The sequence below is a fragment of the Martes martes genome (genome assembly GCF_963455335.1).
Source record: "Martes martes genome assembly, chromosome: 17".
NCBI lineage: Eukaryota > Metazoa > Chordata > Mammalia > Carnivora > Mustelidae > Martes > Martes martes.
The window spans coordinates 17,882,163-17,904,327 of NC_137905.1; the positions used below are offsets into that span (position 1 = coordinate 17,882,163).

Consider the following 22,165-nt stretch of genomic DNA (forward strand, 5'->3'; position numbering starts at 1 on the left):
AGCATCTGACCTGCTCCCCTAAGGATAAGTAAAGCCCCTTATTTTCTGTCTTACAGGCTTCCTGGTGGGCCTTGGTGGCCCAGTATGGCGCACTGAGGTGAATCATGCCTGGCTGGCCAACACTCACCACTGACCACCCAGAGACGCATCTCACCAGGAGGTGACCCCTCCTCCACCTGCTCCCCCACCCCACCCCTCGCAAGAAAGTGCCCGCGCTGCCACGGACACCATGTAGTAGGGCCGGCCGCGGCGCCCAGTGAGCTGCGATGGTTTTGTACACGGCCCCCTTTCCCAATAGCTGTCTGTCCGCCCTGCATGCCGTGTCCTGGGCGCTCATCTTCCCATGCTACTGGCTGGCAGACCGGCTCGTGGCCTCCTTCATCCCCACCACCTACGAGAAGCGCCAGCGGGCGGACGACCCGTGCTACCTCCAGCTGCTCTGCACCGTGCTCTTCACGCCCGTCTACCTGGCCCTCCTGGTTGCCTCGCTGCCCTTCGCCTTTGTCGGGTTCCTCCTCTGGTCCCCACTGCAGTCTGCCCGCCGACCCTACATCTACTCCCGGCTAGAGGACAAGGGCCTGGCTGGTGGGGCGGCCCTGCTCAGTGAATGGAAGGGTACAGGTCCCGGCAAAAGCTTCTGCTTTGCCACTGCCAACCTCTGCCTCCTCCCTGACTCGCTGGCTAGGCTCAACAATGTTTTTAACACCCAAGCGAGGGCCAAAGAGATAGGGCAGAGAATCCGCAACGGGGCCAGTCGGCCCCAGATCAAAATCTACATTGATTCGCCCACCAACACCTCCATCAGTGCAGCCAGCTTCAGCAGCCTGGTGTCACCGCAGGGCAGCGATGGTGTGGCCAAGGCTGTCCCCGGGAGCATTAAGAGGACGGCCTCTGTGGAATACAAGGGTGACAGCAGCGGGCGTCACCCCAGTGACGAGGCTGCCAATGGCCCGGCCTCCGGGGAGCCGGCGGAGGGTAGCCTGGAGGACGCCTGCATCGTGCGCATTGGAAGCGAGGAGGGGGGCCGGCCCCCTGAAGCCGACGACAGCGCTGCTGGGGGCCAAGCCAGGAATGGGGCTGGTGGGACCCCCCAGGGCCAGACACCCAACCATAGTCAGCGGGACGGGGACTCGGGGAGCCTGGGCAGCCCATCGGCCTCCAGGGAGTCCCTGGTGAAGGTGCGGGCCGCAGCGGACGGCGGCGGCAGTGGGGAGCCAGGCGCCACCAACAGCAAGCTCCCCTACAAGGCCTCTGGAGTGAAGAAGGCGGCTGCGCGCAAGAGGCGGCACCCGGACGAGGCCTTTGACCACGAGGTGTCTGCTTTCTTCCCCGCCAACCTGGACTTCCTGTGTCTGCAGGAGGTGTTTGACAAGCGGGCAGCCGCCAAGTTGAAAGACCAGCTGCACGGCTACTTCGAGTACATTCTGTACGACGTCGGGGTCTATGGCTGCCAAGGCTGCTGCAGCTTCAAGTGTCTCAACAGCGGCCTCTTCTTTGCCAGCCGCTACCCTATCATGGACGTGGCCTATCACTGTTACCCCAACGGGCGGCGCTCCGATGGCCTGGCCTCGAAAGGAGCGCTGTTTCTCAAGGTAGGAGGCTGTGGCCATGCCCCGGGGCACACAGCCTGTGGCAGAGCCTTGGGGTGGGGGGGAACGGTGGGCTGCAGTCAGGGGGTCCTTCCACTCTGGGAGGGCTGGGGGCAGGCCATGCCTCTCCTGGAGCTGAGCCAGTGGGTGCCCAGCTTGGTGACAAGGGCCGAGGGTTCAGGCTCAGACAGGCCTGGCCAGGTGCTCTTGGGCAAGTTCCTCAGGTCTCTGAGCCATTATCTTCTCATCTGGAAGAATCCTAGTGCCCATTCATAGGGCAGGGAGTGAGCTTGAGGCCTGGGAGGTCCTTGTGGTGCCAGCAGTGAAGATGGCAGTGATCAAGGGAGGAGGAGGCAGCAGGGGAGCCCTGTCCACAAAGGGGCAAACGCCCACTCACTTAGGCCTGCAGCCTCACTGGCTGGGTGCCCCCTCCCTCCCGGCTCTCGCACAGCTGCCATGCCAGGCCCTCTGCCCACCAGCCCAAGGCTTCGCTTCCATAGTCACTAATTAAAGTGAATCATAATTATTTCTGCTAATTTGGATGCAATTGCAGGAGTTTTTAGACCATGGTAATTTGGTCATTACCCGTTATCTTCTGCTGAGCCTGACACGCTCCGAGTGTTGACTTTTTGTTCCCTACGCAAAAGCCATTCTCGGCGTTTCCAGAGTTTTGGGAAGCAACATTTGGCCAGATGCTACAGGACCCAGACCCCACACCGGAGTGCTCAGTGGTTCTTATGCGGCTCTGTAGGCCCACATTTCAGGGTCCTTGACTCTTCTCTCACAGCCTGAGATGCTGAAATTGAATGAACTCCTCTTACCTCCCCATTTTGGCATATGGTTCATCAATGTTCTGTTCCTCGGATATATTTTTGTCTCAGCAGCTGGAGTGACTTTCTGGGGGAAGGAGGGGACGTGTTGTCAAGCTCAAGAGAAGAGCGTACCCTCTCCCTCCCACCTGCTCTGCCACAGATGGTTCAGAAGCTGGGGACCCCCTTGGCCCTGCCCCCCCAGCCCACACCCTCCTCTCCCTCCTTGGTCTGGCTCCCTCGACCACCATGCCCACCAGGGTCATGACAGTCTTCTCGGGACGGCCTCTCTGCTGCAGACACTCTTCTCACCTCTCTGGCCATTCCTTCCAGGCTCCTGGTCCCCTGCCCAGCCTCGAACTGCTGATGCTCCCTCTGCTCCTTCGCTTAAAACTGGTCTGCAGCTATGTTTGATTTGGTCCACAGCATTAACAAGTTTCCTGTGTCGGCCAACATTTAAAAATCAAGATATTCCACCTACAATCTAGTTTGCAACTTCTGTCCCACCTCGCAGATCGGACAGCACCTGGCGGGCCTCCTCCCACCTGTCCGGCTCTCAGCCCAAGCTGAGGGTTGGCAGCCTCCACAGCAGGGCGACCCGACCTCACTTGGGTAGGCCTCTTCATTTCCAAGTGGTCACCATACAGCACCTCCGCACCTGCCTGGGGAAGTCACTCCACAGACTCCATTTCCACACCTGCTTGAGGGCTCTTGCGTTTGTCCCAGCCCACACCTCTCCCCTGAGCCCCCAACTCCGTGTCCAGCTGCCTCCTGGACACCATCCTCTTTCACTTATTATCTGCCCATCTCCACCAGCCAGGTTCCACCATGCCCGCTTTGACTCCTCCCTGTGCCCTGAGCCCCTCTCCTCCAACCAGGCTCCTAATTTCACTTTTCAGATATGTCTAGGTCCACCCCTCACCCCCAGCTGCACTGTCATGGCCCAGGCCGCCATTCCTCTGCATCTGCATTTGTTTGGGGCTGTCCTTCCCCTCCCAACTCCATTCCCCTCCAGTGCTGTCCTGGGTCTGACTCGTGCTGACCACTTCTTGCTGCCTCAGGAAGAAGCCCAGCCTTCAGTGCTGGGGGGCTCTGCTCCAGCATCCCACTCCGCCAGGGGCCTCCGTGCCTGGCTCCCTGTGGCCCAGTCCCACCCTGGCTTGGCCACACCGCCTCTGTGGAGCTTTCACAGCACGGCCAGCAAGAGCCAGCTTTCCCTCTGTGGGACCCTCAGCCCTGCTCCCCAGCCCTCCTGCTGCCTGTTTCTCCGTCAGACAGAAAGGAGAATGCGCCATTTGAGCCCTGTACACAGCAGACTCAGCCCATCTGCTGGGGAAAGCGTGCCTGTTTCTCCTGCCTGGAGAAGTGAAATAAATGAGGATTCAGGAGACAGGCAGGGGCTGGGGGCTGGAAGGCAGCAGGTGGAGACCAGCGCGCCCTTCCTCTGCATCCCTTCTCCCCCCACCACCCACTCTGCAGCAGGTCTGTGCCTGAGGACAACGTGCTTTCCTAATACTGTCACACCCTGAGAAGGGACTGGAACCGCTGGCTGCTCCTCACGTGTGGGAAAGCCTGATTCTGGGCCCCTTCTCTGTTGACAGTCTTTGCCCACCACGACTAAAAGGCACAGCCTCTCAATGTGATTGTTTTTCCAAGGGAAACACAAACCTCTGCAACTCCCAAGGACTCGAGCCAGAGCAGAATCAATCAGTTCAAGCACATAGGGAAGTAGGTCCTGGCAGCTCACAGGGCTGATGGGGATGACGGAGAGCAGGGAAGTCGCCGGAGGGGCCGAGACATGGGCTGGATGCGGCTGAGGGACAGGCAGCTGGGTAACTGGGTCCTTTCGGCTGCGTCTTCCCTCCCTCCCGCTGTTCTCCTGAAGGCGGTGGCGGGGGGGGGGGGGGTTGAGTGGTGCACCTCACCTGTCCTTGTGCAGGTCTCAGCACAGGCAGGTGGCACCAAGTGCTGAGTGAGTGAGGGACTGACGCACTAAGACCCTAGAATAGGTGAAAAGCCTGCCAAGTCCCCAGGAGTTGAGAAAGCAGCAGAGAGTACGGTGAGGAGCTGGGCTCCGGGCAGCAAACATCAGATGTGAACTGGCCTCGGCCAAAAGAGCCTCGTAACCCCGAGCCAATTCTAGTATAATTGTAGCATAACCCTCCGACCTGTTGTAAGGCTTTAGCAAGGCCGGGTCCATGAAGCTCCAAGCCCTAGTGCTCACAGCATATTATTTCGGGGGAACAGATTTACTGCCCCAGGAATACAAGGGGCAAGAGCGCCATCGTGTGGCCATTGGGGGCACAGTGGTGTTTGTTTTTTTTTTTAAAGACTGTTGTGTTTTTGCAACAGTGCACATGAATGGTATGTGATTTCCCAAGACACTGGGGGCAGGGAGTGGTGGTGGTACTGAAAGGCCGAGGTTTGGGTCTAGATTATGGGCCAGAAGTGAATGGTAAACATGGGACTTTATAAACAGCCCCCAATTCAGGCTGTACTGCCCATTTTCAAGTAACCAGATGTTCATCCTGCTGGGCTTTGGGGAAGGAGAGATGTGCATCCATCCAGGCTGGGAAAGGAGCTGAAGAGCTATAGAAGTCTAAGAATGCCTAATGATGTGAAAACCCATATGGAGAAGAATAATGCCTACCTGACTTTGGCAGCAAAAACAAAGATGGAAGCCTCCCCAGGCTCTCAGACTGGAGGGCCCGTGATATGGCAGGGGTGGCAAGTCCAGACCACTTTCAGCTGGGGGATGAGCAGAGTCATGTTCAGCAGATAGATATCCCTTAGCTACGAACTGACCTCTACAGTCACCTTCCCTGGACAGTTCCCAGGGTCCAGGATCTCATTATCATAGAAAACCCATTCTGGAATGGATTAAAGAAGTTTGGGGAAGACTGCTGAGGTTCAGATGGGAGGAAAGCCCAGAGTAGAGAGAGAGACCTCTGGGGAATGGCAGCCACAGATGATCTAAGGGACACCCCTGGCGGGGAGTGGGGGGATCTCCCACTCCAGCCTCCAGCAGCTGTGCTGGGATCAGAGGCCTGGAGAGCAGCCAGCTGGGCAGCATCACAACTCCACAACCACAGCCCCATTGGCTCAGGATTGCAGTGGGGTCACCACTGGGGGGTGTTTCAGGTGGTCTGTGATGTCGTTACACCAGCCTGTGGAGACACCCCACCAGGATCATCAGCACTTGGGCACAGAGTCTCAGAGGACCCCCACACACACACTGCCCACCCATGAGGTCACCGCATGACAGGTGCCAAGGAGATGGAGGCCATAGCTGTCATCTCAGATTAGGAAACCAACAGGAACCACTGCCCAGAAGCAGATGAAGTGGCTTCTCGTGGAGCCACAGGGGCAGAGGCTGGGGAGAGAGCGGAGGGCAGGGCCCTCTCAGTGTCAGGAAGGGTGTCAGGCTCTGTGGCTGGGCTGCTCCCAAAGGGGAGTCTGACTTGGACTTTGGAGGAATGGGCTCCAGGGTGGGATGAGGTCTAGGCTGTGACTAAGGGAAGGGAGAACAGCCATCAGACAGGAGTGGGCAAGGAACTGAGGGGCTGATATGTGAGGGTCATCCACATGGACACTCTGTTCACCAGGAGACGGCTGGGTTATGAGGAGGAAATCAGCGGGGATTTCTGCATTTTTCCTCCTGTAATGCTTGCATGATTTACTAGTGGCACTTACCATGCCAGAAGCTGATATTTCTTGATACATCTGCCTCCCACACTAGACCAGAAGGTCCTGGAAGCATGACCTTGCTGTTCCTACCTGGGCCCAAGTATAGCCAGGAGCTAACAGAAATGGGCTTGTATTCAGGATAATGTCGACTTCATCACCAACACCTCCCTCCTCCCTCCCCAACAGGTGCAGGTGGGAAGCACACCTCAGGACCAAAGAATTGTCGGGTACATTTCCTGCACACACCTGCACGCCCTGCCAGGTAGGATCTGGCGGCCCGGGCTTTCCAGGGGGTGGGCCATCAGCCCCCCATAGGCTGGGGTCGGCACCGGGGCCTGGCGGGGGTCTCACTGCAGCTCCGCCATCTAATCTCTCCGGTTCTGCCCCACAGAGGACAGTGCCATCCGGTGTGAGCAGCTGGACCTGCTTCAGGACTGGCTGGCTGATTTCCGAAAATCTACCTCCTCGTCCAGCACAGCCAACCCCGAGGAGCTGGTGGCGTTTGATGTCATCTGTGGAGATTTTAATTTTGACAACTGCTCCTCAGGTGAGGTGGTGGTCCTCCCCAGTCGGGTCAGCTCCTGGGGAGGGCACGGGCTCCAGGCACAGCGGGAAAGGCTTGGGTTATGCAGCTTGAAGAACTTCCTGCTCCTCGGGAGCATGTGGGTGAGATATTAGCAAGACTGTGATTTCTCTGCCCCCTAGAAATCCTAAAATGAGAAGAGCCCACGCTCTGCCTAGAAAGCGCAGAGGCCTCCTTACAGGAGACAAAGAGATGCCCTAAAAATGAACTCTGACAAAGAAGCCTTGGGGCCTCTGAAACTCAGACTATGGGCGAGTCAGCTAACACTACCCACCAGGTCCTCAGTCATCTCTTGCTTTGCACCAGGCACGATTCTAACCTCTAACGGCTGTTTCATTTAAATCTCAGAACAACCCTGACGGTGAGCACGGTGTTGATCTACAAGGGTGGGAGAGGAAGCAGAGACCCAGACAGGCCCAGTAACTAGTCCAAGGTCACAGAGGCAGGAAGTGGTTGAACTGGGATTTGAACCCTGGTCATTACGCCTTTAACCACGAGGTTAAAAAACTAAAAACTAATCATGGGCAATCTTTTAAATAATTGAGTTAAATAACTAATCTGGTGATCACGTGGATCTCAGGGACCTCCTGGGAGTTTGTGCAGCTCTGAGCTTCTCCCTGCCAGAGGAGCTGGTGGGAGCAACACCAACTCCCACCCCCACACCCCCACCGCCTACCCACTGGCTCCTGGGCTCCTTCCACACCAGCCCCAGCCCGGGAGAAACTACAGAGTTTCACCCCATGAGTGACATGGGGTCTGTGAGCTCAGGCTGAGCCCTCAGGGAACGCAGGAGACCTTCTGAAGGTCCCACCTGGAGCACAGTGCGGTGCCCTTACCTGGTGGCCACTGTTTCTGTTGGTTCATGACCCAGAAATTGACCTCTGACAATGGTGAGTCGGGAGAAGAGGGTCTGCCACGGAAGGCACAACCCCCAATCCTAGCCCACGGTTCCCTCTAAGTCACATGCCTGGGACCAGCTTCAAAAGCCAGTGCTCCTGGGATCTTCCTGCATCAGGGAGGGAACGCAGCATACAAAGGAAGAGGCTGCCGGAGGGGTCCACCTGCTCAGGCCCCACCTGGTACCTGTCTTTCCTCCCAGGCACTTTCTGGGTCCATGAGTTGGCCGGACAAACTGGAATTCAGGGCAGGTCACCTGTCTCTCTCTCAGCCTCGTATGGTCACTCCTCACTCAACCTGAGCACCCAGGTCCATGAGGGCAGGACCGCCAGCCAGGGCAGCATCAGCTGGCCCCTTACAGGGTTTGCCGCCACATCTGGGCACGACCCGGAGGGAGCCCAGGAGGGACAGCGGCCACTGTTCTCAGAAGATAGCTCAACCCAGGGCTGGGGATGGGGGGTGGAGGGGCATTCTCAAGGACACAGAAAACCAGTGATAAACGGACCACAGAGTGCACCCAGTGGCAGTTAGCTGAGGGACTTGGTGCTATCTGGTCAGGGTGGCTAGAAGCAGAGGCAGGCAGCCCTCGAGGAGAGACACCCTATGCCCCACAGCACTGCCTCCCTCCCACCCTGCACAGATGACAAGCTGGAGCAGCAGCACTCCCTGTTTACACACTACAAGGACCCCTGCCGCCTGGGGCCCGGAGAGGAGAAGTCCTGGGCCATCGGTGAGCTGGGGCTGGGCCAGAAGGTTGAGGGTGGGGGCACCAAGGGAGGACAGGGGGAGGGTACTGCCAAGGCCCGACTCTACACCAAGATTGGGCTCTCCACAGGCTTCCCAGGAAGACTTCAGGCCCTGCCCCAAGACCCCACTGCAAGGGGCAGGGACAGTCAACTGCCCAGGGAGGCAGCCCTCCTCGAGGCTGGCTGGGCCCTGCCCGCAGTGACCACTCTTGCCTCCTTGTTCCCAGGTACCATGCTGGACACAGACAACCTCTACGACGAGGAAGTGTGCACCCCTGACAATCTGCAGAAGTAAGAAGCAGTCGGCAGCCTTACTGCCACGGTCATGCAGGGGAGGGTGGTTCCCGGGCCAGGAAAAGCACTGAGCCCTGACTCTGATGTGGGGAGCCGCGTTGTGCTAGGCAGAGCGGAGCACACAGTTCCGTGGGAAGGAAGCCTGTGAGGGCCTCAGGGACTGAAGGTGGGGTGGGTGGAGACTCACGCCCCGGGGTGGGGGGGCTTGTGTGCCCACAAAGAAGCCTCCCACCAGGATGAGGGTCTCGAGGTGGCATTTCCTACATCAGCACTGGAGTCCAGGCTCACTTTGGAAGAGCTCAGCCTGCCATCCTGTGAAGCCCTTCCGGGAAGGGTTCTCCCCGGGGCAAAGGCAAGGGTTGCCGAGACCCTTGTGGAAGGCCTAGGGAGATGGCCTGTGTTGCAGGATCCTGGCAGCTGGTAGCCACCAATTAGGCAAATTAAAATACGAGGGGAGCTAACACAAACCAGTGTTCTCAAAGTAGAGACAGTTCTATCCCAGCCGAACTTCATACTTGAACCTGATGAGGCTTCCATAAAGGGACATTTGAGAGGCCAGCAGCAGAACCAATTTATAACTCACAGCCTCAGACTGCACAGTCAGGGCGGTGGCTCCTCACAGCTAATTTGAGCCAATTAATTGGATTATAGACTAAATTTGAAACATCATCCTATGCTGAGAAAATTATCTTTTTATGAGTTGATGATTAAAAAATGACTATCAGTAACTCTTAGATCACTGATGCTAGAATTAATTATCAAAGGCAAAGGACAGTAATAGATTATATTTCTGAGATGTAGTGATGTTCTGCATGTCATTAGTGTATTTATCTCAGGGCTGATAAAAACCTTGTAGAAACCCATGTTTGCTGGCTGTGCAGGTCCAGGCACCCCTTCCATGTGTCCAGGCATCAGCTGGCCCAGCGGGCCTGTGCGGTGTCCGTCGGCGCCTGCCCTCTGCCAGTCTCCCGTGAAGGCTCTCCACAGCGGGGGCTCAGGCTCCAGAGAAAACCTGGCCGGAAGGGAACAGGAGACAGGAAATCAGAAGGCCTGGATTCAGGGTGTTTACACCCCACCCGAGTGCTTTGTACACCCTGTAGAACCTTGACCCACACTTATGCACCAGCATCAGTTTCTTTCCTCCAAGAAATGGCATGGCAGATACACCCCATGTTTTTTTTGTTTTTTTTCCCAAGTTTTATTGATCTAAGTCATCTCTATACCCAATGTGGGGCCCAAACTCACAAGCTCTTCTATAGATGCCCCCCTACACAGTTCCTTTCTCAGCATGCCTGGTCCCCAAAGCATCCTGGGGCCCACAGTGATCATCCCTGTGTCAGAGGAGAGCTCATGTGGCAGAGCCGCTCAGAGACAGACCCAGGAGTCCAGTCCCAGAATAGGGCCTGGGTGCTCTCCTGGCTCCCCCAACCCCCTGCTGACCTGAAACAACAGTCCCAGGAGGTCTGGAGACTTCTAGGAGAGAAGAGTCCCTGAGGTTCCCTGCAAAGACCCTTTGCTGAAACAGGCCCCCCCACTGGCTCCAAGCAAAGCCCTGTTCTGCTCCTGTTTCCATCTCGGCCCCAGGCTCTGGGCGATGCTGTGTCCAAACTTCAGCCACAGCCATGCCCAAAGTGGACATAGGACGTTTCCGGACAGACTCTGGAGCGGCATGGCTCAGCCAGGAATTCATAGGCTCACACTGAGTATCCCTCCACCCAGGCCCTTTCTGGCTCCACGGGCAGACAGATCTTAAACACAGGGTTTGGTCTGACCTGCTTCTCTCTCACTTGGGGATGAGAACGTGGCTCTACACTCAGGATCTGGGGCCTGGGGAAGGGGGCAAAGGGGGCTCACCTCACGTCCTGTGCCTTCCTGTGTGTCGAGCAGGGTCTTGGAGAGCGAGGAAGGCCGCAGGGAGTACCTGGCCTTCCCCACCAGCAAGAGCCCTGGGGCAGGCCAGAAGGGACGCAAGGACCTGCTGAAGGGCAATGGCAGGCGCATCGACTACATGCTATACGCGGAAGAGGGGCTGTGCCCGGACTGGAAGGCCGTGAGTCTGGGGCAGGCTGGGCAGCCAGGCCACGCCTGTAGATAGGGGACCCTTGCCCTGCACCCCTCAACAGCACAGAGCTCTCCTCTGAAAACCAGACTGGTTAGTCCCAAAGACCCTGGGGCCCCACGTAAAGCTCCCACCCCTCAGTCTCCAGGAAGATCCTGGCCAGTTCCAGCCCCTACCCCGCAGCCCCACTCCTGCCCTCTGGGCCCCTCCTTTGTAGAATATCCTCTGGATCTAAAAGGAATGCTTTTCCCCAACAGGAGGTGGAAGAATTCAGTTTTATCACCCAGCTGTCCGGCCTGACTGACCACCTTCCAGTGGCCATGCGGCTGATGGTGTCTGCAGGGGAGGAGGAGGCATAGACCAGCCACGTCATTCCGAGCAGCAGGGCCTCTGCCAGCCCTTTGAGCCGCAGCACCTCTCTGGCCGTGTCCCCTCCAGCCAGCACCCTTGGTGCTGGGGGAGGAGGGCAGGGACCCGGTGGTAGCCTCGGTCTGTCCCAGGTGAGCTGGAACCAGTGCCGCCCTGCACCTCTGGGCACTGACCGAGGACAGAGGAGTCAGGCCGGCCTTGGGAGCCGCAGCTGCCCAACAGTGCCATTCTTTCGAAACGTGATTTTCTACAAATCTACAGCACAACCTAGTTTGTAACCCGGGGGTTAGTATGAGAACCGGGTTTCTGTACTCTTTGTATCTCTTCTCAAGCTTCGTCCAGGGTTCATTATTTTTGTCCGCTGCCATATTGTCTCGCATGCCTGCACCCTCGCATGCACACTGCCCGCATGTCACGTGCCACACCGTAGCCACACAGACCCCTAACTCGGGCCTCACCCAAGGCCGAACTCCAAACACAATCAGAACCAGCCAAAGAAGCATTCCTGGGCACAGGGCCGCCAGCGCCCGCCTCCAGCCTGGACGGCCAGCAAGCCGGGACCATGAGGATGTGTCCAGTTACCAGCAAGCCCCAGCTCTTCCCAGGGTCTTGCATTCAAGGGCGATTACATTTTAAAAAGAAAAACAGAAAAAGTTAAGAAAACCACCCTTCACTTTAGAGGGTCTACAAACCATGAGGGAGAACCCTGCTTGGGCTCCCCCTCCCAGCCAGCCAGGGCCCCAGAGGCTCCCCCAAGAGACTTCAAAGTGGGCAAAGGGAATCTGAGACAGTATCACTTTTTCACAGGGAGAAGGGGAACTCATGCTATAAAAGGGTGGGGGTGGGGGCTTCAGGTATTCCAAATGATCGATTTATGGCTTTTCTTCTGTCAAAACCAACACAACGTTTTTCTGCCTGATCCCATTTCCCTTCCGGACACCTCTCTGGTTTGGGACCAAGCTTTCCCTGGCTGAGCTCAGGAACTGTCTGCCTGCCTCTGGGGTGAGGCTGCAGCTCTGTCCTCCCAGGCCCATCCTGAAAGGTGACCCAGGGGCCCTGGATGAAGAGGCAGAAAGCCCAGGTGCAGACTGGCCTGTCCCCTCCCCCTCACCAGTGTGGAGGCTGGGGGTGAAGGCCAAGGGCCACTGCTTGCCTGGGGCAGCGTGTGGTACTGATTGGCATCTAGGCCCACAGATGCTCCCTCTGCCACCACAGGACCTGGGCCAGCCCTGGGTACCCGGGCAGGACATGGCAGAGCACGCAGGGGAGGTCTGCAGCTCCCCACTCCACAGCAGCCCTGCCTCTGCCCACCTGCCTTTTAAAACACAGCCGGGATTGTTCCCCACAGTCAAGCAAGGGAGGGAGGGGTCTGATTCCCAGTGCAAGGACCCTCCAACTGCGAAGACTGTTCTTGTCAACCCCTACTGGTCTCCCTCCTTGAAGGGCCCTGACCTTGTGCCCACTTGGCTCAGAGCCAGATCTGCCCAGCGAGGCTGGGGAGTGCACCAGGACCCTTCGAATACTAGAAGACTCCTGGTGCGGGTGTGCGGACGCTGTGCCTTGTCACCTACTTGAGCTGCAAGAGGGACCCAGATGGGTGTTGGGGGGGGTTAGCAGACAACCACCCAGAGGCAGGCCCTGTGCTGGAGGAAGACACTCCAGAGAACCACACACATGGGGGCACTGGTTTGTCCCGGGCAGTGTCTGGGCTGAGGGCCTCGCTGCAAGGAGCGTTCATTCCCTAAGCCCCCAGCCCCACCCTGAGTGCGGAGCCAGAAGGGCCTGCTCACCGCTGAGCACAGTCCTGCCTGGGCTCTCTCCCTCAGAGAGCCTGGCCTCCAAGGTCCTGGGCAAGGTTCCGTGGGGTCAGAGGGGACCCTACTCCTAGGAGCAGCCAAGAAGCTCTGCTCACACAGGCAGGGTCCAACTGAACACGCTCAACACCTGGTTGGCTGGGACTGAGCCATGGCCTCCAGGCCTCGAGTCAGCTATGTCCAGGAGAACAGGAGAGACAGAGGCCAGGGTTCCTGAAGCAGAGAAACGCCAGCCCCGCCTCCAACCCTCCGAGGAGCCACCTCCCACCCAGGGCAGCTCTACGAGAGAGCCGCGGCACAGGGGCACCTGCTTCTCTCCCTCCTCACAGGGCGGCCTTAGGCAAGTCATACCTCCCTGTGCCTCGGTCATTTCCTGTCCTAATGAGGTCGCCTCTGCCCAGCCTGGCCCTGGCATCTGGAGCCAGGCCAGCCTGCATCCCATGCCCCCTCGCGCTTCCCTCTGGCGCAGCCTCATTGCTGAGGCCACCACTGCCGACCACACGTTTCATCACGGCTGTGGGCTCCTAGGACCATGCACAAGCCAGACTTTTCCAGCGTGATTTTTTAAAAAAAGAAAGAAAACACTATCAGGATCTCAGATTCTGTGGCATCTAGGCCTAGGAGGGGTGGACACAGGGGTCATCCAAATCCCCACCCACGGCCCCATGCCTGCCCCAGGCCCAGCCTCCTCCACAGAAGCCAGGAGGCAGGGGTCAGCTTCGGAAGGAAACGGTCATTTCCATTTGTCCAAACCACCTTGAGTTTTAAGTATGAATATTAACCTTGATGCTTTTTAACTATTGTATTAACTTGCTGAGATTTAGAAATACTGTTTTAAAAAAAGAAAAAAAAAACAATTTTTTAATTTCTGTATTTTTTTCTGTATTGTATCCTCATGGGACATTAGGGGTTTTATATGGTAAGCACACCTAAGGTTTTGGTAAAAATATTATCAAATATATATCCAGACGATTCTTCCCTAGAAGAAAAACAATCTTTACACCTGATAAAATATTTTGAAAAGAGAGGTGTTTTTTCCCTTTATTGGTGCTGAACGGAAGGATAGATAATAAGAAAATAAAACTGTGAGGCTCAAGGCTGGTGTTCTCTTATTTGAGCGACAAGCTGGGGCCAGGCTATGGGGGGCCCACCTTTCCTGCCTCCGCCCCCTCGCCCAAGCAGCATGGGAACAGGCTAAGTCTGCCCGGAATTGCCAGAAAACCAGGCCGCCTGGGTTCCTACTATCTCCTGTTCCATCTGGAGTGGGAATAAAGAACGAAGGGCACCTCGAGTTGGGGAGAAGCAAGGCTGGAACCGCCTCAGGACACTCTGGTCTTGCGCTGCAAAGCAAGGGGGCCAGGCTGGGGTGAGGTGGCTACACGGTACCCATCAGCCCAGGCCTCGTAGTTGGCAGGAGGTCCTTCTGCTAGAATGGGGGCACACAGGAAAAGGCTTTACCTCCTGGCTCCTCCTCCTGATGGCTGGTTTCCCAGGTCTGCATCTCAGGAAATGCTTTAAGACCACCTCTTCCCTATCCTCTGAGCAGCAGTCGGATGTCCACGTGTCAAGTCCCAGTCACCTGCTGATGCTGTGTATTGAGGCCAGATGCTTATGGGTGTATCCGGGTAACGTCACGCAACACATAAGGACGGCCTGCCATGGTTTTTCAGGCCCAGGGCCTAGCCACAAGTCAGCAGCTCTGCCTCTAGGAGCTACTCCCAGCTGGAGCCAGGCAGGAGGGACCAGAGTTCCTGAGTATAGGCAAGGCCTCTCCCACAGGGGCAGCACAACCACCCACGCTCTTCACAGCTGAGAGCACACAAGCCACCCAGCCCACTCCCAGCACGGCACAGGGACACTGCCACGTGAGAGCTTTTGGAGTGCTATGGACCCACAGCAGGGAGGGCTCCCTGGCCCCTCCTCAGCTCCAAATTCAGTCAGCAGATCGCGCTGCCTGTCACAACCAAAGCAAGGAACTGGCAGTGCAAAAATGCAAAAAGGGAAGAGGGCTCCTTAGAGCCCAGAGATTTAACTGGGCCCTGAAAAGAGAGGGGCCTTCACACCATTCAGAGCCCAGAGCCCTCGGGCCACTTTATTTCTCAACAAGTAAGGGTCAGCACTCGTCCTCCAGGGTGTCTGAGAGCGTGAAATCCATGCTGATGTCTCCAGTGTGGGGGTGGAACTCCACAGTGTAGCTGACGGTCCGAGGGCCACCCCGCAGGACCCCACAGTCCGGGCTGGTGAAGAAGTACACAGCCTGCTTGCAGTGCGGGTTCCAGCAACAGTCCCCCTGTAGAAGCAGCAAGAAGATAGTGAGGGCTCCTGGCACCAGAGCCCCCTCCTGGTCAGCCTCCAGCCCGGGGCCACTCGCCACGAGAAGCTGCTGCTCAGGCCCAGGTGACCCGTGCCACGGAGGAGTCGCAATCTGGCTGCCTATGCGAGGGATACCCAGAGGAGTGCCAGCTCTTGGGGTTGGCCTGCTCTGGGACTCAAGTATACAGGACTACCTTGTCGTCTGGAGGCTTCAGGAGGCCGGTGCTGACAGTGCTGTCCGGGGTCAGGTGGTATTCCATCCACAGGACGGCCCCATGGCTCCTCCCAGGCCTGGGGGTGGGGGGATGTTGGGCCACAAAGAAACAGCCATGCAAAAGACGGGCAAGCATAGCTACAGCTTCCCTCTGCCTTCCAGAAACCGCTGGTCTTTCCTGCCTGCCCAATCAGGAGGCTAATACCACCTGGCTAAAGGCTACTTAGTGAAATACTGAGCAAAAAGAACCACAGCCAAAGCCCCACTTGCTCCCTGTAGCCTGGCCAAGCACTTAGAGGAACCATGGGGCCAGGGTGTTTCCTCAGGGAAGCAGCAGCTCCTCCCTGTGAAGGGCGCTGGAGCTGGATGGGCCAACCGTGCCTCACAATGAGCAGCCCTTACCAATTCCTAAGCTGCTTTAGTTCCCAGCAGAGTTCCGGAAAAATGGCCCAATGAGTAACCATAGCAACCAAAAAAATCACATTTCTCTACAGCTCTGATTCTCATGCCGCTGAGCTCAACAGGAGCTGCAGATGTGGGGGGATGTGCAAAGCCCACTCTGGCTCTCCCTCTCCACCTGCACACACCCAGGGGCTGTGGGGACCCGCCACAGACTCAGGGCCACCTCGAACCAGGAAGGGCATGGCCCGGATAAGGTGGCCATCCCACCCACGTGAAAGCCACGGGAGTAAGTGCTTAGCCACCAGAGCAGTAACTAGACTGAAAGCAGGCCCCACCCTCTCTTCCCCGACCTGCTGCACCCTGGAACCTGTTCTCACCTCCTCAGCTCAATGGAGCCCTCAGCACGGAGCGGGTGTGGGGGGACTGGGTCCCGAAAATCGAAGGTCAGGATCTGCTCGGGCCCGGACAAGCAGCGGCATGGGTATTCCCACAGCGGGTGGGGCTCGGCCTCCTTGCTCTCCCTGAAGTCCAGGGCACGCTGAGAAGGTTAAGCGGAGGTGAGGGTGTGCAGAAACAAAGACAGAGCCGACAGCCTAGGGATGAGGGGCTCATGTCCAGTCTCCAAGGTCTAGGCCCGTGGTCCTTCATCCCCTTGGCCCAGGTCCCTCAGAATAACCGCTGCAGTCGCCTGGGACAGTGGGTCCTCACAGAAAGACCACAGGCAACTGGAGCAGACCAGCTGCCTTCTCCCTCCCCACTACTGCACTCAAGTGTCTCTGCAGTGAGCCGCTTCACCTAAGCCTCATCATCTCCCTTTTAAGATCGGATGACTCGGCCAGTCTCCTTAGCTACTCTGAGAGCCAAATGTCTGCAGTAGTCAAAACAAAACAAAACAACAACATCTGGCACTTGGACACGCACCCATTCAGTGACCCTTCCTGAGCACTACAGCTGCCAGGTCACCCCAACATGAGGCTCCCAGTCCAGAGGCTTGAGACAGGAGTCACAGTGCCCGGGGACACTAGCCTCCAGCTGAGAACGGGGCCAGGCAGGAACGGGGCCAGGCAGGAACGCTGCCCTGCAGGTGATCTCTGGGCCGCCGCCTGAAGGTCACATATGAGCCGGTAACAAGGAGAGTGTGTAAAGCCAAGCAGGGTGCAGCCCAAGGGGCAGGGGTAATGGGTGGGGTATGAAACGGGGTCAGACTCAGGATCTACAGGCCCACTTGCACTGTGTAAAGGAAGGCCAAGTGTGAGGAACAGGACGCCGTGGCCACATGGAGCGGGTGGACAGAACACTGCAGGGAGGAAGTGGGGCCCCACCGACCTTAATCATATCATCCATGATGTGCACATCAAAGCCTTCACAGTTACCACAGGGACTCCGGATCCGCCACAGGTCCTATAAGGCAGGCACAGCCCTTGCTGACACTCAGCCAGTGACGGACATCACAGTTTCTGTAGGACAGCACACCAGCTCCCGCACCCACCCACAGGCATGCAAACGTAATGACAAGAGCAGGAAGCGTCAGTGAAGTCGGGCTGGGGGTGGCCCGGCCCCAACCCTGAGGCACACCATGTTCCCCCACACTTGGAAGAGAGCCCCAGGTTGACAGGGCTGAGAGATGATCAAGGATCCAGGATGGTCGCTCAAATCTGCCAAGTCTCATGTGACCCCCAAATCCTCTCCCAAAGGTGGACAACTGGCCAGAGCCACTGGGATGGGGTTTCTTTGGGAAGAAGTCTGTAAACTAGTTCCTGAGACTCTGTACCTATGATCAGGGCATGAAGACAATGGGAGGGAGGGGACCAGAAGTGCACACAGGCCCACCAATTCTTCCTCCCATTCCCATATTCCCTCCTGGGCCACAAAAGCCAGAACTCCTGTGGAAATCTCACCAAGTAAATAAACAACATGGAAGAAATGCCCAGAAAATAAGCCACAGAGCCACTGAGCTGCCAATGGATGAAGCTGCTCTTATCAAAGAAATATCAAAGGAGGTTCACTCTATTTCTAAGGTTGAAAGCATTTCAAAATCCTTTTAAGAAGAAATGCCTTTCCCAAAACGACTTTGTGACTGGTTCTGCTTTGATGAGAAAATTAAAATGAAGCTTTTCAATTTTTTCTTGCATAAAGAAGCTGACTTTACATCTCAAAATGCTTTTAACAACTGGAGCGTCAGCTCTTAGTAAGAGCAGAGCGAGCCGAACAGCATGTCTTCGGAAACTCTTCACTTATGCTTTTTAATTATTCTGATAAGGGATAATTGTAAAATGACAACACACAGCTATTTCCATTTCATATGCCAAATTACTGCATTTGTACAAAGGCAAGCCTTTTCCACACAACCCTGCAGCGTGCTGACACAGAAAAGCAGAGCCTCCTATCGTTAGGATTCACACTGTTCCATCTGCACCCAAGGTCTCTGCAAGAAAACGAGGACCCCCGCGTCCCACCCCTTCTGCAACAACTTCTGGGTGGCCTACCCTGAACTCCACAACCACAGCGTGCAGCGAGGCGGCCTGGGGCAGCACCACAGCACCAGGTCCCAGATGCTGGTCCACGGCGGTCCGCACATACCAGAAATAGAGGTTGTGCCACGGCAGCAGGCTGGTGGTGAAGAACGGCTCCCCCACAAGGAGAGAGACCTGGCAACCAGAGCAAGAAGCAGGACCGAGGTGTCAGAACGATCTAGCTAAAGAGTGAAGGCAGGTTACAAGTGTCATGGGAAACATGGAAATAAAAAGGCACTCATTCACTCACTCGGGCAACCAGTGAGCACGCCGGGTCTGCATCTGCCCTGAAGGACACAAAGATGAGAAGCACACCTGAGCCCTGGCCTCGGGAGCACAGAGGGGTAAAGGGAACAGACAGAGCTGGGGCCATCCTTGTATAGTGCGGTAAGCTGCTGACAGTCACAGGCGAGGAAGGGACATGTGGAGGGACCCCAGAAGGAACAGCATCAGAAGGGCTGAATGGCATCCTGTTAGTAGGTCCCCACTCACAGCTCATCATGACAGACTGTTATCAGTGCTCCTCTATCAGGCTTCCTTGCTAGGTTCTGAGCACCACAGAAGTGGGGACGTCGGCAGCACAGTACCCCAGCACCCTACAAAGTGCCTGGCCCTGAGCAAACGGTCAGTAAATGTTTGCCAAGTTAATGAACAAACATATGACTAGGAGTCAGAAAAGCACAAGACCGGGGATTCTAGCACAAGGATGCAGGGGCAAAAGCACGGATGTGACAGCAAGGCCCTTCAGGAGCTTGTTACACAAGCAAACACAGTAGGATCAGCAAAGGGTGAGGCCAGAGAAATGGAGAGGAGCCGGGTAGCCCAAAGGCAGCTGATGACAGGTTAAGGGCACTGGACTCTTTCCTGGAGATAAGAGATCTCTAAATGTTTTCCTCAGGGGTTCAAAATGAGAAGAGATGTATTTTGTTCTAAGATTTTATTTATTTGAAAGAGTGAGTGAGATAGAGAGCACGAGACAGAGATGGGTCAGAGGGAGAAGCAGACTCCCCATTGAGTTGCTCAACCAACTTAGCCACCCAGGCACCCAAGAGGAAATGAATGTGTTTTATAAAGAGCCCTCTGAACGAAGCATGTGGAGACACCAGCCACAGGGAGCATGGGCACAGGAAAGGACTTGGCTGAGTACTGCAATGGTCCAAGCAAGGAGCAGAGTGTGTTCAGAAGAAGGACTGGGAGATGTGGCAGATACTGAGGAGACAGGGCACCCAGGGGGTGGCCCAAGCAGATGGGCATCAAGGGAGGGGCCAGTCTAAGAAGACACCTGGATGTCCAGCTGAGGTAAGGAAGATGCAGAAGGAAACACCGAAGGCAGAAAAGAGTTGGCCCTACAACATTGGAACAAGGCAAGAAAGCCTGGTCTCACCCCTGCTAGTCACCACTCTACTGACCCGGAGGCTAGCGAGTGTGCCATTATCAGTGGCTTACAGAACCGAAGTATTTTTTATTTATTTTTTTATTTTTAAAGATTTTATTTATGTATTTGACAGACAGAGATCACAAGTAGGCAGAGAAGCAGGCAGAGAGAGAGGAGAAAGCAGGCTCCCCGCTGAGCAGAGAGCCCGATGCGGGGCTCGACCCCAGGACCCTGGGATTATGACCTGAGCCAAAGGCAGAGGCAAGTACAACGTGGACTGAGTGTTCAGACAGTGGCATTCATAGCAGCTGAAAAGCAGAAACAAGCCAAGTGTCCATCAACTGCTGAACAGATAAACAAAATGTGGTCTATCCAACGCAATGGTATATTCTTAAGCAGTAAGAAGAAATGGGAGTCCTGATTTATGCTACAATGTGGATGAACCTTGAAAGAAGCCAACCACAAACAGACCACACACTTCATATGATTCCATTTATATGTGATGTCCAGAATCTAAAAATCTCTGGACAAAAAGTAGATTGGGGGTTGCCTACAGGCTGGGAGGACTGGGGGCAAACGGGAAGTGACTGCTAATGGGCACAGGGTTTCTTTTTAGGTGATGAAAATGTTCTAAAACAAATTGTAGTGATGATTGTACGACTTTATAATGCACTAAATCACTGAATTTCATACTTCAAGTGGGTGAATTGTATGGTATGTGAATTATATCTCAAAAACATTCTTTCTTTAAAAAAAAAAGGCATGGGGGGGCGCCTGGGTGGCCCAGTGGGTTAAAGCCTCTGCCTTCAGCTCAGGTCATGATCCCAGGGTCCTGGGGTCGAGCCCCGCATCGGGCTCTCTGCTCAGCAGGAAGCCTGCTTCCCCTCCTCTCTCTGCCTGCCTCTCTGCCTACTTGTGATCTCTGTCTGTCAAATAAATAAATAAAAATCTTAAAAAAAAAAAAAAAAAAAAGATTTGTTAAAAAAAAAAAAAAGGCATGGGGGGAAAATGGGCTAAAGTATAGCTATGTCACCAAATTAGACATGGGACAGCTAATGAGCACATGCAAAGATGTTCAAGTTCAACATCATTAGTCATTAGGCAATTACAAATCAAAATTATGAGACATTACTACACAGCCTAAAATGACCATGATAAAAATGACAGTACGAAGTGCCAGTAAAGATACAGAAAAATTGAAGCTTTCATACATGTTACTAGTGGGGATGTAAAATGGTATAGCTGCTTTGGACAACAGTGTAGCGGTATCTTAAAAAGTTAAACAAAGGGGTGCTTTGGTGGCTCAGTCATTAAGAGTCTGCCTTCGGCTCAGGTCATGATCTCAGGGTCCTGGAATCGGGCCTCACATCGGGTTCCCAGCTCAGCGGAAAGCCTGCTTCTCCCTCTCCTACTCCCCATGCTTGGGCTCCCTCTCTCACTGTCTCTCCCTCTAATAAATAAAATCTTAAAAAAAAAAGTATTAACAAAAACACCACACAATTCAGTGATTCCAAGCCTCCGCATCTTAGAGAATTAAAAACATACATCCTCACAAAGACATTGGTCCATGCTCACAGCAGCTATGGCAGCGCCTGGCTGGCTCAGCCCGAAGGACACAGGACTCTTGATCTCAGGGTCGTGATTTTTGAGCACCATGTTGGGCACAGAGATAATATGGATAAATAAAACTTCTAAACAAATTTAAATTTAAAAACCTAGCTGCGTGGGTTCCCTCCTAAAACAAAAAAAGAAAAGAAAAAAAGTTCACAGCAGGGTGCCTGGGTGGTGGTTTAGCCGCTGCCTTTGGCTCAGGTCATGATCTCAGGGTCCTGGGATTGAGTTCTGCATCGCGCTCTCTGCTCAGCAGGGATCCTGCTTCCCTCTCTCTCTGCCTACTTGTGATCTCTCTGTCAAATAAATAAATAAAATCTTTAAAAAAAAAAGTGCACAGCAGCATTATTTTAAAGGCCAAAAGTCATTTTTGAAACAATCCAAACACCCACCAAGAGGTGAGCAGAGAAACAACATGCGACACGGCATACTATTCAGCACTGAGAAGGAACAAAATGCTAGCATGTTCTACAACACGGATGAACCTCAAAGGTGTGACCAGTGAAAGAAGCCCAACACTAAAGCTCACATGTCGTTTTATTCCACTTATATGAAATGCCCAGAAAACACTAATTTACAGACAGAAACCAGATCAGTGCTTTCCTGGGTCTAGGGGCTAGGTGACAGAAATGCTCTAAAACTGGAATATGCGAGAGTTGTATAATTATACAAATTTACAAAAAATCACTGAATTGCACACTTGAAATGGGTTAATTTTATGGCATGTCAATTCTCAGCAAAGCTGTCAAAAAAAAAAAAAAAGTTGGCAAAGAAAGATGATCGATTCCAGCTTGAAGGGCCTGCGGGATATGTAAGGAAAGCTATCCAGTTGGCACTTGGACATAAGAGATTTGCAGTCCCAGCTTTTGCGGCCAAAGATTCCCTTATGG

The 22,165-nt window shown here is 55.0% G+C and overlaps 2 protein-coding genes across 7 annotated transcripts in view; one reads left to right on the forward strand and one right to left on the reverse strand.

Annotated features, from left to right (window-relative positions):
* Positions 1 to 266: 266 nt before the first annotated feature.
* SMPD3 (sphingomyelin phosphodiesterase 3) lies at positions 267 to 11,667 on the forward strand (the record flags this gene model as incomplete). Its single annotated transcript, XM_080828024.1, has 7 exons — positions 267 to 1,592; positions 6,272 to 6,347; positions 6,477 to 6,632; positions 8,206 to 8,295; positions 8,539 to 8,602; positions 10,493 to 10,655; positions 10,922 to 11,667. 7 exons carry the CDS (start codon positions 267 to 269, stop codon positions 11,021 to 11,023), a joined length of 1,977 nt encoding a protein of 658 aa, XP_080684150.1. The 3' UTR covers positions 11,024 to 11,667.
* The window catches only part of PRMT7 (protein arginine methyltransferase 7), a 52,882-nt gene continuing 39,997 nt past the window's right edge, over positions 9,281 to 22,165 (reverse strand). For 3 of the 6 annotated variants that reach the window (XR_013968277.1, XR_013968279.1, XR_013968280.1), the window contains 6 exons: positions 18,263 to 18,424; positions 17,103 to 17,177; positions 16,154 to 16,314; positions 15,355 to 15,451; positions 14,306 to 15,137; positions 9,281 to 9,617 (listed from right to left, as the gene is read on the reverse strand). Coding sequence is in view for 2 of the 6 variants with exons in the window: in XM_080828022.1 (XP_080684148.1) it covers positions 14,961 to 15,137; positions 15,355 to 15,451; positions 16,154 to 16,314; positions 17,103 to 17,177; positions 18,263 to 18,424 (672 nt within the window). In the remaining 4 variants the exon portion in view is untranslated. Of the gene's footprint in view, positions 9,618 to 13,735; positions 15,138 to 15,354; positions 15,452 to 16,153; positions 16,315 to 17,102; positions 17,178 to 18,262; positions 18,425 to 22,165 lie in introns of those variants that run through there. The other 3 variants (XR_013968278.1, XM_080828022.1, XM_080828023.1) reach the window with 3 other exon arrangements.